This window comes from Rutidosis leptorrhynchoides, chromosome 1, assembly GCF_046630445.1.
Source record: "Rutidosis leptorrhynchoides isolate AG116_Rl617_1_P2 chromosome 1, CSIRO_AGI_Rlap_v1, whole genome shotgun sequence".
NCBI classification, from domain to species: Eukaryota; Viridiplantae; Streptophyta; class Magnoliopsida; order Asterales; family Asteraceae; genus Rutidosis; species Rutidosis leptorrhynchoides.
The window spans coordinates 613,693,850-613,709,591 of NC_092333.1; the positions used below are offsets into that span (position 1 = coordinate 613,693,850).

A 15,742-nucleotide genomic window follows, 5' to 3' on the forward strand; every position below is an offset into this window, starting at 1 on the left:
AGTGGTTGAAACTTGTTTATTCAACACATGGGAATTGTACAAAGATGACTAAAATGTCTATGATTCACACCAAGATTCACCAACCATTTTCTCCTATACCAAGATTCACCAACCATTTTCTCCTATATAAGGAAATGAGATTTGCCTCATTCGAATCATCCCATCTCAAAATAACACATACTTGAAAGAGTTCTATTATAACTCTTGTGAGGAGTATTGTAGAGAAAATATAGAGAAAAGAGTGGTATAGAATTGTTAAATAAAATTCTATACGAGTGAGTTACGATGGAAGTGTTATAATCTAGTGAGCGGTCCAAATACTTTGTTAGTATTTTCGGAGCCTAGATTGAGTGATACATTGTAACCTCGGGTTTGCCATATTTGCTAGTAAAATCCATCTCTGCTTCCGGCCGTGGATTAGGCCTCACGCCGAACCTCGTAAAATCTTGTGTCTTTATTTATTGCTTAATTGTTCTATTAATTTCTCGGGTTTTGAAAGTGCGCTAAATCACAACAGTCTCTATCACATATTTTATTTGATTGTGATGTTGCGAAAAATGTTTGGAGAAAAGTATATAGATGGATCGATTTGGACATTCCCTATTTCATGGTGTGGTCAGATTTTTCGAGTTGGTTTGATAGTTGGAGAGCAACAATAGCCTCTAAAATTAAAGTTGTTCGTTATCTTCGCGTGTACGACTTGGTACTTATAGAGATACAGGAACGACGTTTTATTTAAACCTCGGGCTTTGAAGAAAAACGTCCTATTTGATTCCATTTGTTTGTTTTCATTTTGTTGGTTAAATTCTAGATGTAATCTTTTTGTAAATTGGAACTCGTGGCAACAGAAGCCATTGCAAGTTGTAATGTTTTAGGCTTCTAGCTGCTCGCTAGGCAGTCGGTTTATTAATAAATTGTGGCCGTTAAAAAAAAAAAGAAATGGGGGTTTCTTCTTTTTATTGAAAATTTTCCTTTTCGTGTACGTTTCTCGGGGAATAAAAGTCTAGGGAGGCAAATTGGATGTTTTGCAAGTGGAAGGACTATTTTGTAAATATACCTTTCGAACACCAACCTCCACATCTTCTTCTCTAGCCAAGATTAGTATTGCATTTTTGGTGGATGAAAAGATAACTATCAACAATTCCGAACTCGGCTCCGGGAGAGAGAAATTCATCGACCTCATAATATGGTTTATTCATCATCAACGTGTACTGCAAATGGTGGTCTCCTGATACAACACCCTTCATCTTCATCGTTCTCCAAAAATCAACATTCTGCACCCGCAATCAGGTAAATTCAAGCAACACCCAGTTTCCCATTTGGTCAAAGTTTGTTGCTTTGTTAGTCAATTTATTGTATCTTGACTTTCCATTGTTGAATTCAAGAAAAAGAGTTGAGACCAAAATTGGGTATTCTCGAAATGTGATAGTACTCGAGTGACCCAGTTGGTAACTTTGTATGGCATTCTGGGGTTTTGTAAATCTTCAAATTTTATAATATGAAAAGTTCAAGAATTTAAGTTAATGATGATAGTTGTCAACTCTGGTCATTCTGTTGGATATGCTATAAATGGTACGTTTATCAATCCCTAACTTTTTAGGTGTAAAAATTGACCTAAAACATTACAAATCACAATATCAAGAATTCATAAATCAGAAATGTGCAGTACTGAGATGCATACAAACAACATAGATATAATGAATACATATTGGTCATGTGAATTCATATAGTCATATGTATGTATGTGCGTATGGTCTTTAAGGTTTAAAAGGTTCGTTTAGCTTTTCTTAATGTATATTGTATATGTTCGATTATTTGCAGATGGGGTTTCAGAAGAGAGTTTGATTCGGGACTTGGCATCCGTAGAACCAAAGACAAAGCGTTACATGTGTCTACTCCCAATGTATGCATAACCACAGCTCCCACATGTATAATGCCCATATATCTGGTTTGAATATGCGTTTTTTAGGTATGCTATCGATAATTGAATGTAGTCAACAACAATAAAATAAGTCATACGTTGACCAGTGGCGGAACCTTATAATTTTTTCACCGGGGGCGAAATTTTTTTAAAAAAGCGTTCACAATCTTTGTTAATTTTTTTTCTTCCATTCTTCCATGAAAATAAAACCTTTTGGGTCATGGGCTGAGGACAAAATCTAGAGGCTTTTGGGCAAAATATGGAGGATTTTGGGGGCAAAATCAAATTTTAAGTCTGAAAATTTCAAATCCACAGGGGTAAAATAAAAAATTCTAAAAGTTTAACACTGAAAATTTCAAATCCACTGGGGGCAGATGCCACCCCCTGCCCCTATGTAGTTTCGCCAATGACGTTGACTGTATACGTGTTGCTTGTGGAGGGAATATATCAACATATTCGTGTCTACAAATGATCATAGCTTAGATGTCAATACGATTGAACTTTGAAGATTAGTGTAGGTTCTCATGTTCATTTGATTAAAAAAATCAGACTTTGACTTTTGATTTTTGAACTTATATGACTACTTAACTTGTAAATGGTTATGGATTCTAAGGTTCATGTCAATAATGTGATAATGACGTTAACATATATAATAAGTGCTACGAATTGGAAGATTCTGGCGGTCAGATGTGGTCATGCAGTATTTGAGTAATTGATTAGTATTTGATACGGAGTATTTAATATTCCGTTATCGGAAGATTAAGACCACTTACTTACCATCTTTGTTATTTCGTTATTGATAAGTACTGTAGTACATTTGACATATGAAACTCTATGAATAGATGTAGTATCTGATATCTAATGTTTTAGTCACCAGTTCGACTGTTCGCACTACCTTTTCTAAAATTTACCAGCTAGAAAAGTTTATTTTTTTAATGCTTTAGGTTACAATAGCAAGTGGAAAGGCAAAGAAAGAGGTGATCATGGTTGATCCGGCTGAAGCAAAACGTTTAGCTGCTAAGCAAATGGAAGCTATCAAAAAGAAACAAACGTTTAAAGTAAGTTCTTGGAATTATATTTGTATTTCTATTCCTGTATCATAATTACTAAGCAATTATAGTTATAATTATAACTATAACTATAATCTACTATTATTTTTAGTGATCATATGTATGATAAAAATGTTATTGCAGAGGAGACGTCAAATAGAAGCTATTAACGGAGCATGGGCTATGCTTGGCCTTACAGCTGGCTTAGTCATCGAAGGTCAAACTGGAAACGGCATTTTGGCACAGGTAAGCTTATGGTGGGTCTCGTCATTTAGTAATCCAGCTCATGTAACATGGTTAAACTAACCTCGTTTTGGTTCGTGCAGTTGACTGGATACTGGGCAGCCGTGGTCAGCTTTTTCGTAAGATAATCAGGAATGCCTGCCTGCTCTCTGCAGGACCCCACATGAACCATGAGCTACCGCAAGGCGTAATGTGTTCATACCTTTTACACTCGATTTATGATACAAGTCTGCTTCAGAAACTATACTTTTGATTATTTTTTTGTTTATGATACATGAATTAAAACAGTATGACATTGAACAATTTTCGATAAACAAAGTGTTATCAATATACATCTTGTTCTAAAACTGCTACTGATATAAACAGAACCGCACCCAATGTGGGTGATATATCTACCATCCTTTTTGATACATCCACCATAGTTTATGCATCTAACATGTTGGACTGTACAACATGTTAATGTATATTTATAATAGATGTATCAAAAATGATGGTGGATATATCAATTCCCGCGAAGGGAATCGATTCCTTACACATACCATGGGTTTTGGTGGGCCCGTGTAGACCGAGTATGCTGAAAAGATGGAATGTCAGCCTTCCAGACCGACTTTCCAGATGAAGTTGCTAGCGGAGTTTGTGGTTACAGAATTTCCAAAAAAATCAAAGGCCACTCCGGCAGCACCCGGAGCAACGGTTGTAGCGGCTGCTTCATTGGGAGATGCGGGGTGCGTTGACGGATGGGGCCACAGTGACACTTGGGAAAAAGGAGTTTAAAGTGAGTGAGCAGTCAGAAACAAGAGTTTTGATACTTGACATGACCAATATGAGAACTTTTATATCGGTCTTCGTCTCCTAGAAACAATAGTACAATAATTGATACCATTATCATTTAGTATCGTTTGTCGAGGGTGGTTGTGACATGGTAAGACCATGACCTTCCAATGTGAAGGTCAAGGGTTCGATTCTATGGAACTACAAAGTTATTCTCTCTCATAGCTACAAAGCGGGTAGTCATCTTGAAATTAGTCAGTTAAAAAAAGTTGGATACTCGTGTTAAATAAAAAAAATTACTTGCGAAAATGGGACTTGCATCATTTAAAATAATAATTAAAATAGTTAGATAGAATATGGGGTTATACGTAGTATTAAGTTTGTTTAAATGGTCTTTGTATTTCTTGCAACTTTTTCTTAGCTCCTAGCTAAGTTTTTATATTTATATATTTTTCGGTTCGAAAATAAATAGTTAAAACAGATAGATAGATTATGGGAGTTATATTACGTTTGTTCAAATCTCACTAATAACATATATTATTGTTAGTAACTTTAAATAGTTGATTGTGATTAACTTGAAGCGATGTCAAGTTGAATGCACTCACAAAAGTTAACGCCCCTTACATTATCACTCTAGAAGAACAAATGCATTAACAGAACAAAATTATGCTCTCATGAAATATAGAAAAAACACATAATAATTTAATATTTGATTTGTGATTTATTGGCAAGAATATAAATTGTTGTCCTGAATCAACTCTTTAAAGATTTATTGAATATCGAAATATTTTTCATTGTAATAAGTTACTTCATTCGTTTCAAAATAACTGTCCACATTATTAGTTATACATGTCTCTAATTTACTATCATTTATTACTTTCAATGATTATTCTTTCAAATAAATTTAGTTAAACATACCTTTAAATATAAGGACAAAACTGACATTGATCATATCTATATAAAATTCAACAAAAAAATTTATAAAATATTTTTTAAAGACTAAAAGAATAATATGATTTAAGAATCAATCGAGATTATCTTTAACCCGTCTCATCCAAATTCTTATTTCAAAACCACGTAATAATAATTGTATTTAAATGATTTCATATATATTTGAACTAGATTTCAAACCCGTGTGTTACACGGGTGTGCTAAATTTAATGTGATTTTTAATAATTAAATTTATTAATTATATATTTAAGCATTGAGATTCAAGATATTTTATTCTCGTGCGATATGGCTGTCTGATTATGGCATAAGATTCAGATATGGATTGATGTTCAAATTCCGGTCTTTTCCTCATGGAGTGTTTGGATTCGATGGTGGGATTCGTGGCAAGCTCGAGCTCGGACGAAGGATTTGTTGTATGCCATCGTGGCTATGGTTCTTTGGTACTTATGGAGATATGGGAACTCGGTCTTGCACGAAACAAAGTCGCCAAAGAAGAACCTATTTAATGATTTATTTGCAATTCATCGTTTTATTGGATTCATAATATGGGTAAAATAGATGTGAGGTGGCATGAACGGCTCATCAAGCCTTTATAATAGTTGATGGTTCGTTAGGCTTTAAGCCTTTGTAATTGTTGGTCCGCTGCTCTCCTTGTTTCCCACTAGGTGGCGATTTTGATAAATTTTGATGTTTAAAAAAAAATAATAATAAATAACAGCCCATAATTTTGTGATTTACCCAAAAATGAGCAATACATTATGTATGTAACTAGAGGGGGTAAATAGTTACTTAATGGTTTCTTAAAACTTTTTCAAAATCTTTAACAATTAAACATAAGTTCTAAGTGTGGAAGAGTTCATGTTTGTTAATGCAAGTATATAAAGAATGTAAGTGCACAAACACGATGATTTATAGTGGTTCGGGAGAATGTTAACTAATCCTCCTTAATCCACTCCCCGATTCACTAATCGGGAGTTAGCTTCACAAAGCATTTCTCCAAACCCGGTGGAGATCTGTTTACACCAAATGATCTTCAATAAGCCACAACTACACTATCCCTAGATTACACTCGTCTTCACCTTGGACAAGCATCAATTTCCCAATGGAAATATGAACAACTTTCTAACACACCTTTAAGGAAGAAGGATCACTAGATAAGATGATGTTCTTATCACAAGATCAAATCTACTAACTCAATCTCTCATAGTTCATCAATAGATCACACCAACCTTACTTAGATCAAACTTGTCTTCACTTTGAACAAGTATTAATTCCCAATGGAATTAAACAACTTCCTAGATCCCTTTAAGGAAGTTGAATCACTAAGTAAGATGATGTTTCTTATCACAAGAACTACTTAACTTCCTCAACCCCCTAAGGAAGTGTCTCACAAAGTAAACTTTAAAGATACAAATGATAAGTATAAAGTTTACATTATGATTCTACTAATTAAGTAGAATATCTCTTGCTCATGATCTCTAAGTATATGTAGATGAAGCTTAGGAGATCACTTAATGAATATTTGGAAGTATGTTTGCAAGAGGTGGTCTTCAATGACTCCAAAGCTTGGTATTTATAGGAAACCAAAAGGCTTACAGAACCTCTACGGCTCACCTCACGGTCGACCGTGGTTCGACCGCACTCCTGCTATACTGAAAATAAATCCGTTATAGAACCGTTGTTATCTGCATTTTTGGTCTTTTTCCTTTATTTGATGTCTGCAAAAAGATGCCACAACATCTTGACACCCTTGACTATCATCTCTTACTTTGGATGCATTCAATGAAGTAGACATGAGCTTGTAAAAGAGGAAGGCATCTTCTCTTGAGATTTTTGTCATTGATCCCAAAATAAGCATGTGCAGATTTTTCATTTATTGACAACCAATATACTTCGAAGAATCATGTAACAAGTCTTCTATGCATATGTCAACATTTGAGTGTAATGATATTATCTCATTGGTCATTTACAACACTCCAAATGTATGTACTTCAAATATAATGAAGACCTCTTGGAAATTATACTAATCACAAAATGATAATCATCTCTAGAGATGAAAACAGTACTTAAAACTAATTCAAGTGGAGAGCATCTCTTTAGTTGGGACTTAATGACCATGCTAAAGATGTCTAGATACATTTTAGTTTCAAAAGGAACTTTGCAACACTTATGCGTTATTCTTAGTTATGAACTAATTCATCATTAGACCATCATTAGGTCTGATTAATTAGGATTAGTGTCGTAGTGATCAAAACTCTTTTGATTATGAAAATGGCAACTATATTAAGCATATTGGAAAAGGTTTCGATAATTATAGATGCCCGTAGGTGGTCAATCTTTATTTGATCAAGGGACATTTTGATCAGGGATTCTGTGGTCGAACAGACCGTGGTGTCGACCGTGTACCAGGTTTCTTAAAAACTGTGGTACAGGGCAGCTACGGTCTGACATGCGGTCGACCGTGTACCTAGACCGTCCACTATCTGTATTTTATAAAATGACTCGTGTGATTTACTTGTTATGTGTATTGGTCATTTGCTAGAGAAAACGTAGGTTTATGAACTTGCGTGTTTGCTTAATTTCACGTGTAGTCACTCTTAGCAATGTTGTCATCATCAAAACGAAAATTAGCAATGTTTGAATATTATCATTGAGTTATCAACCAACACATTAAATTGTTGGAAGGCGATTATTTTCCTAGAGTTGATGTTATTCTTAGTGTACGAATAAATGATGAGTGTTTGAATTTAAGAAGATACATTTCGAAAATATATATGTATTATTTAATAACATATGACAAAAATACAATATACAATATAAATAAATAAAAGTAATTGTCTCATATATATAAAATTGCTGAGACCATGATTAACGCGCGTGCTTGGCTGAATTTTTGGACAAGCACATCACGAACACGCCTATAATGCGGTAAGTTAGTGGGTTTTAGAGCAACGACGTTTTGGATGGTGGCACGGGGAAATTTATAGCGTGTAGTGCTACATGTCATTTTTTAGTTGGATATGGAATATATGAACGTTTATGGATATAATTATTATAATTAATAATAATAATAATTTTATAAAATTTCAACTATATTTATGCTACAATCAAATACAAATTTTTACAACACAACTCTATTTTCTCTTATTTTTCTCTATCACAATAACTTCTCAAACACTATCAATTGCTTCGATTAAGGTTTCGTTCGACGTACATTACGAGGGTAAACCAGCATCGACTGTTGGGGAAGGATGTTGGTTTATGCTTAATGATAATATTAATCTTAAACAATGTCAATAAGTGTTTGACGATGACACATGCACATAACTAAAAGTGATGATAAACATCTTGACATAAATATACAAGTTCACTAATCCACAATTACTCTAGCAAAAGATCAAAACCAAATGAAGCTTAAAATGAAAACAGATGCCACACGGTTTGGTCCACGGTCGACCGCAAGTCAGACCGTGGAAGTCCTGTACCCTGGTTTATGAAACCAGGTACACGGTCAACTCCACGGTCAACCGTGGGTCGACCGCAGTACGTTCTGTCCAAATATTTGATCAAATAAAGTTTAACCACTTCGGGGCATCTATAATTTATGAAACTTGTTTCAACATGCTTAGAATAGTTGCCCTCTTCATATCCAAAAGAGTTTTGGTCACTAGAACGCTAATATTGGTTAATCACATCTAATGACACCTTAATGATGCTTTAGCTTTGATTAAGGATAACACATAAGTGTTATAGGATAACTTGTGCTCCTAAAATGTATTTTGACATACTTAGGATGATCATCAAGTCCCAACCAAGAGTTGCTCCTTCTTTGTACATGTGTTGGACATTAATGTATACTTATGCATTAATCTTGCAAACGCTACATTGCAAGTAAACTTACATAGCCTTTGTACCATGCTATGTCATCACTAAGTGTCTAATCCTAAATTAATTAGTGATCTTTTGCTAGACATTACATAAGTATTACTTGACTATTTGCTATTAATACACGTGTATTATTTGACTATGTGCTAAATGTCAACTTAGTAGTAGTTACTATATGAATGAACTTTGTCTTGCTATAAGTTAGGAAAATACAAATGTATGCTTAGCCTACCATTAAGAACAACTTGATAGATAACAATTGATATGTCATAATCAAATATTCTTAAGTTTTTAAAGAATTATTAACACACATATTGAGATATCAAAAGAGACATGTTTAAGTTTAGTGACATGTCTAAAAATGGTTTAGTCTTGATTAACATGATGTCTTACAACATGTTTAATTGAACTTATTTGTTTCACTAGGTAAGACATCATTAATACATCTAATGAATCCATGTGCAAGCTTAAAGATGAATAATAACATGCTTAGTGATTAATAAGATTATTGTCATCAATGACATGTTGATCAACCAATAGGACTTAAGCAAGTGTGTTAAAAACAAATAATAGATTATGACAAATCTGAGATTACCTCAATTGGTTATCAAGACTTGTATCCAAGAATGTTGGACTTCCCTCTTTGGTTATGATAAGTCACTATCAAAAGAATACAACCAAGGCGAATCATACACTTAATGCATATAGTACTTGTATAGGATATTGGGTATCTTTTGCAGGTATTAAATGAACTAAAGAGGTAAAAAGAACCAGGTTTGAATGGATTCAAATGGCCATACAACGGCTAGATGAAAATGAGCTGACAACGTGCGGTCGACCCACGGTCGATCGTGGACTGAGCCGCATCAACGACTAGTTTTTATCTCTCTATAAATAGAAAGACTTGGAGAGCTTTGAAGATTTGACCCTCTTGCATGCTTTAACTCTAATTCATCGGAGAATCACAAGATCATAATTCATATATATATATATATATATATATATATATATATATATATATATATATATATATATATATATATATATATATATATATATATATATATATATATATTTGTGATTAGCAAGAGAAGTTCTATGATCTCATAGATTGTAGAAGTGTTGTAAACTTACTATTAAATTACTATCTTTGTGAGTTTACTTAGTGTTGTATTATCCTTTGAATTATCTTAGGATTTTCATCACTATAAGGGTGAGTCTTGTACTGTGACGCCCCGTACAAAACCATCGTGTAAGGTTCATCAACAACAAGATCATTACAAGGTCAAACACTACATACTGTTTGAAAACCAGTTTTGCATTCATAAAAAGATAGCGTTTTACAAAAGATAACGTGCTTCCTATGAATAGAAGTGTTAACATAAGTATGTGACCCAAAGGTCGTTACAAAGTCATTGTTTAAAAATAACATAAGTTACGAATGCAAAATAAAAGTTTCATGATTTGAGACATCTCTAAGTAATGCAGCGGAAATGTGACACAGCAGGTCCATAACAGCAAGTCTATAACACCAAGAAAGCAATTCTAACAGCGAAAGCAACATCGTCTAGGCACCTGAGAAATACACGCTTAAAAGTCAACACGAATGTTGGTGAGCTATAGTTTGTAATCAGTAAAGTAATGTAGACCACGAGATTTCAGTGCTTCAACCAGCAGTTTAAATCAGTATGAAAAGTATATGCTTAACCGTGGACACCCGGTAACTAGACTTAACGTATGTATATCACCCCCTAAAAGTGCACTTGGCGAGTGCGTTTGTCCTCGAAGTATTAAACATCCGTTGTCTGCTAGCGCTACTAGCCCGAGTGGGGTTGTCAAACCCTATGGATCCATATCTAAGATTCGCGTTCACGGTTAGGAAACCAATGATTAAACGTTACCAAGCTAAGGGAAATCTTTGTGCCGTTTGTAACCCACACATATATAAAGTTTAAGTACTCGTGTTTAGTATGTAAAACGTAAAAAGCGCATGTATTCTCAGTCCCAAAAATAGTAAAAGTAGTGAAGGGATGCTATAACTCACAGTGAATAAGTAGTAAAAGTCGATATGAAACGTATGCAGGTAGTAAGTCGGCCCGAAAGGTCGTCAACCTAAGTCAAAGGTCACTAGGTCAGTATGTTGTCTCCAAAAGTTTAAAAGTGAATAAATTAAGTTTAAGTGTCATCATCATCATCATCATCATCATCATCATCATTATTCATCAAAGCTAAAGTAAGTTTAACAAGAATAGAGATCAAAACAAAAGGATGACTTTGGACAGCTGTTACGACCTCTATACAAATCGAAAAGACGCGTAGTCAGTGGCCATGGCTCTGTATGTGAGTCCTCTAACCGCTGATCAATTTTCAGAAAACTCGTCTTCATTTTACCGTGGCGATGGTTTAAGTGCGAGTAGGTCAGAAATTTCAGCATAACGTTACAAAGGCGTAGTGACTTTCGGAAGGCTATAAATCCTAAACCGTATATCGGATTTAGGCGATGCCTAAACGAAAAGTCATCTACTCGAAAAGAACTATCTAAAAATAAACTTTCCAGAAGCCCAGAGAGTCTGATCAGACCCCGAAAAATAGTAAACAAGTGCTCCGATGGGATTCTTGGTGCTTGATGTTCATCACGGTTCTCATCCTTGATGCTTGTAGCTTCAAGTGTACAACTCATTGATGTGTTAGCATCACTTTGACCAAGATTCAACCATAAACACACATTATTTTAATACCAAGTAAGAATACAACTCACTTAAGAGTTTTAGAAGGATGATGAACCAAGGTTACATCATATTCTTAGTCTTAACACAAATACAAGTATTTACAACTAGCTACAAACTTTCCTTCAATCAAAGAAGTATGAACACAATCTTGATCAAATAAAGTAATGGAACCGTAAGCTAGAGAGCTTGGATCCTTTTCACACAAGTTATGAGATTACAAAGCTAGAAAGCTTGAATCTTTGGTGTTCTTGAAGATCTTGAAACAAAAAGCTTAGATCTTCAAGTTACATGAAGATCATAAACACAAGTTTTGATCTTTATAACAAAATAATGAGATCATAAGTTAGAAAACTTAGATCCAACAAAAGAAATGAAGATCCAAAGCTAGAAAGCTTGAATCTTGGTTGTTCTTGAAGATCTTTGAAGCGTGAAGCTAGATCTTCAAGTTACATGAAGATTACAAACACAAGTTTGAATCTTTACATCAAAATAAAGAGATTAAAAGCTACAAGATTTAGATCTAACAGAATAAGTGAAGATTCAAAGCTAGAAAGCTTGAATCTTCCATGTTCTTGAAGGATTCAAATCCAAGTTTGAATCTACAAGATATAACAAGATCTAAAAGCTAAAGAGCTAGATCATTTGATGATGATAATGTCGTGAATGAGAAGGGAAGAAGAAGAAGAAAGTTTAAAACTTACACTTTTTAGAGTGAGAATGACTAGAGAGAGAATTAGAGAGTATGTGCGTGTAATTTGTGAATGAGATCAAGTGTGAAATGGGATGAATAAGCTTGGTATTTATAGAAAGTGAGGGTGTGACATGGTGGTAGTGGCCGTGGGTTATGGGAGGGGACAAGGGAGACACCTTTTTTACTTTTTGGTTAATGGTTATCTAAAGTTGGTGCTTATGTTAGGATCCCATGCAACATTATGGATTATGGTTAACAAAAATGCTAGTATGCTCCCTCTAATAAATGAGCATTTGTCTTACATTAATATGGGTCACTAGTCATTAATAATTGGGCTAATTAAATAGTCAACTAGCTAGTGTAGGGTGGGCTAAAGTTCAACAAGGTAGAAAGTCCAACAAGACTAACTAATGTGCTCTAGTAAATTACTAAGCGTAATTAAGCATCCAAAAACCCAAGTAATTGTTATTATAAAATAACAATTAGTATTTCGTAGTCATAATATTCCGATTATGACCAAAGTTAAACGTGTACACAGTACGCAGTTTGTTCTAAACGTTAAGTGACACTAACGGTCATAAAGGCTTCCGGGGATCAAGTTAAGTAACCTACGTACTTAAAGGCACGTTTTCACATATAAACGAAAGTAATACACATGTAGTAAGATCCCAGAGTATAATATAGCTTAGTACGCACAAATACGCAGTTTCATGAAAGCACAAAGCACAAAAGCAAGTCGAAAAAGTCGGGTCGTTACATGTACTTTGTAACTAGAAGCATAAGCTAGCTTAGCTATCATCTTCCTTAAAGGGAACTAGGAAGTTGATTAATTACATTGGGGATTAATACTTGTCCAAGGTGAAGACGAGTTGATCTAAGTTAGAGGTAATCTTTCGAAGGGATAGAAAGATTATGTTTGTTGTCTACAAAGGAGTACAAGACTTGTAAATCGGATCTCCATCGAATTTGGAGAAAAGGATTAGTGGAGTAAAACTCTCGATTAGTGATTCGGGAAATGGATTAAGGTGGATTAGTTAACATCCACCCTAACCACTATAAATCCTTGTGTTTATGTTCTTTACTTTACTTTCCGCATTACTTTAAACATAAATACTACACACATTGAATTTGAGTTGATTAAGTTGATCAAGGTTGATCACATCTTGTAGATCATCGAAAAAATTTTAAAAATCGTATTAAGTAACTATTCACCCCCTCCTCTCTAGTTACTTACACATACGTTGGCGGTGTCAAAAAATCATTTGAAAATTTCGACGTTACTGACTTTGATATATCAAAGTTGAAGAACTTCCTCAAAAAAAAAGTACCATTCGTATTTTCAAATATTATGTATGTAGACGAAGCCAAGATATAATTGTTGCACTTGTTTGTGAATGTCGTATAGAAGGCTCAAAAAGAATGAGCCAAGACACGCACTAGTTGAATTTAGTTGTATCTTTTACAATTAGGCTGGTGGAATGTTAATCCGCTCCTTTCTGACTCAAATAGTCCCGAGTCAGGAGCGTCGTATTAGAAATTTTAATAACTAGTAATTGTATTAGGACTTTTAATAAGTAGTAAAGATATTAAGACTTTTAAATTATTATAATTTTTAATTTTTAGAACTTTTAATAATTTGTAATCGTATTATTAATTTTAATTTAACTGTGCTTTATTAATTTAATACGTTTTAATAATTACAAAAATAATAATCTAACTATTTAACAAAAAAACACTAAAATAAATTATACAATAAGAATTTTGAAAAAGAAATTAAAATACCCACCCCTACGCTCAAACATGTCACTCAATATATGTCATTCCATCATTTCTCAGTCTACCAACACGTCTGCTTAGTAAGCGTCAAATACCTACCCCACCCCCAACACGCCTAATTTGCCCATCACCATTAAAATGGTCTAACGAGATCTGACAGCAGATCTATATTGTCGTATAATTTAATCCAAAAATACTCTATTTTAGGATAACTTGATTATGGGGGTGTTTGTTTTAGCATTTTAGAGGTGATTATTTGATTATTACGTTTTCAAATCGTATATAATTAAAATATAGTGTTTGGTAAACTAAAGATTAAAATTGATTAATCGCGATTTGAAGGTTTCAAAACATGAAAATGAAAAAGCAGGTCACCCCTTACTGCAGCAAAAAGTGATTTTTTGATTATCCGTTTCATTCCTGTTCTACTTATTTTCCCCCTAATTACTTATAAATTTATCAAAGAATTTGATTTGACAAACACCTAAAAGGCCGATTATTAGATTATTGCATTATGAAACAGGCATAATCAAATCCAAACGCCAATAATATTTAACACGTTTTGCTACAGCTGATTTTTTATTCTAATTATTTAGATCGCATAATCAATTTTGAAAAACGCAAATCCAGACACACACACACACACACACACACACACACACATATATATATATATATATATATATATATATATATATATATATATATATAGTTTCTATTAAAATTCTATAATGATGATGTCATTATTAGACTAATTTATTTGTTAAGAAAAAATCAAAAAGAAAAAGAAAAAAATCTAAGCCCTTAAGGTGATGTCATTAATCTAATTAATGACTAATTAAATTAAATCTACTTATCTATTTATTTCATGTTTTTCAGGAAAAAAAATTCACTCTCATTAATTATTAATTATTTATCTTCTATATAATCATATAAAGCTCTAAATTGATGATGTCATCAGTAAGCTAATTTCCCTTTAATTTTCATAATGATGATGTCAACATTTTATATTAATTTTTTCAAAAAAATAATACAAAATCTTTTATAAAAGAAAATACTAAACTCTCCTAAATTTTAAAATCTTCTAAAGAACACCCAAATTTTAAAGCATATTGTACAACTTTTATATAATAATTGTATCTTAATTTTCTAAAAAAAAATTAAAACACATTTATTATTACTAATAATTATTATTATTATTAAAATATAAATACTCAACTTTGAGCGAACTTTATTATTATTATTATTATTATTTACTTTTAATATAATAATTATAATTATAATTATTATATTATTAATACTCAAATATGAATTCTTTTTACGATATTAATTACGTTACATATGTATGTGAAAATACATTATTTTATATATTTGTAAAAATAACGACAAGTTCCTTAGTCAAACGTGTCATTAAAATAAATGAATTTAGCATTTACATTCTCTTAATACCTAAAACATGTCATTAAATTGTTTCGTTTAAACAAACTCGTGATTTCACAGGTCATTTCACTAGTATATATGTGTGTGTGTGTGTGTGTGTATATATATATATATATATATATATATATATATATATATATATATAACAAAAAGTTTTTGAAGCTTGTGGTTAAAAGTTATTTATGGATATATATATATCCATAAATAACTGCGAGAACTATTTATTTTAATAGTTTGTATGCGTTTACATGTAACAAATTACATGCAAATGTTAATTAATGCACTT

The 15,742-nt window shown here is 32.9% G+C and overlaps 1 protein-coding gene across 1 annotated transcript; it reads left to right on the forward strand.

Moving 5' to 3' along the window:
- Positions 1-1,113: 1,113 nt before the first annotated feature.
- LOC139885128 (uncharacterized) lies at positions 1,114-3,543 on the forward strand. Its single transcript, XM_071869079.1, has 5 exons — positions 1,114-1,290; positions 1,822-1,903; positions 2,866-2,979; positions 3,115-3,216; positions 3,297-3,543. The coding sequence occupies exons 1-5, from the start codon at positions 1,187-1,189 to the stop codon at positions 3,339-3,341; spliced, it is 447 nt and encodes a 148-aa protein (XP_071725180.1). The 5' UTR covers positions 1,114-1,186; the 3' UTR covers positions 3,342-3,543.
- The last annotated feature ends 12,199 nt before the right edge of the window (positions 3,544-15,742 follow it).

What these genes read in the sequence shown, in the direction of transcription:
- LOC139885128 (XM_071869079.1), top strand. Translation starts at nt 1,187, where the DNA reads ATGGTTTATTCATCATCAACGTGTACTGCAAATGGTGGTCTCCTGATA. An exon ending in CATTCTGCACCCGCAATCAG is followed by an intron (nt 1,291 to 1,821) that starts GTAAATTCAAGC and finishes GATTATTTGCAG; the next exon opens with ATGGGGTTTCAGAAGAGAGT. An exon ending in AAAAGAAACAAACGTTTAAA is followed by an intron (nt 2,980 to 3,114) that starts GTAAGTTCTTGG and finishes ATGTTATTGCAG; the next exon opens with AGGAGACGTCAAATAGAAGC.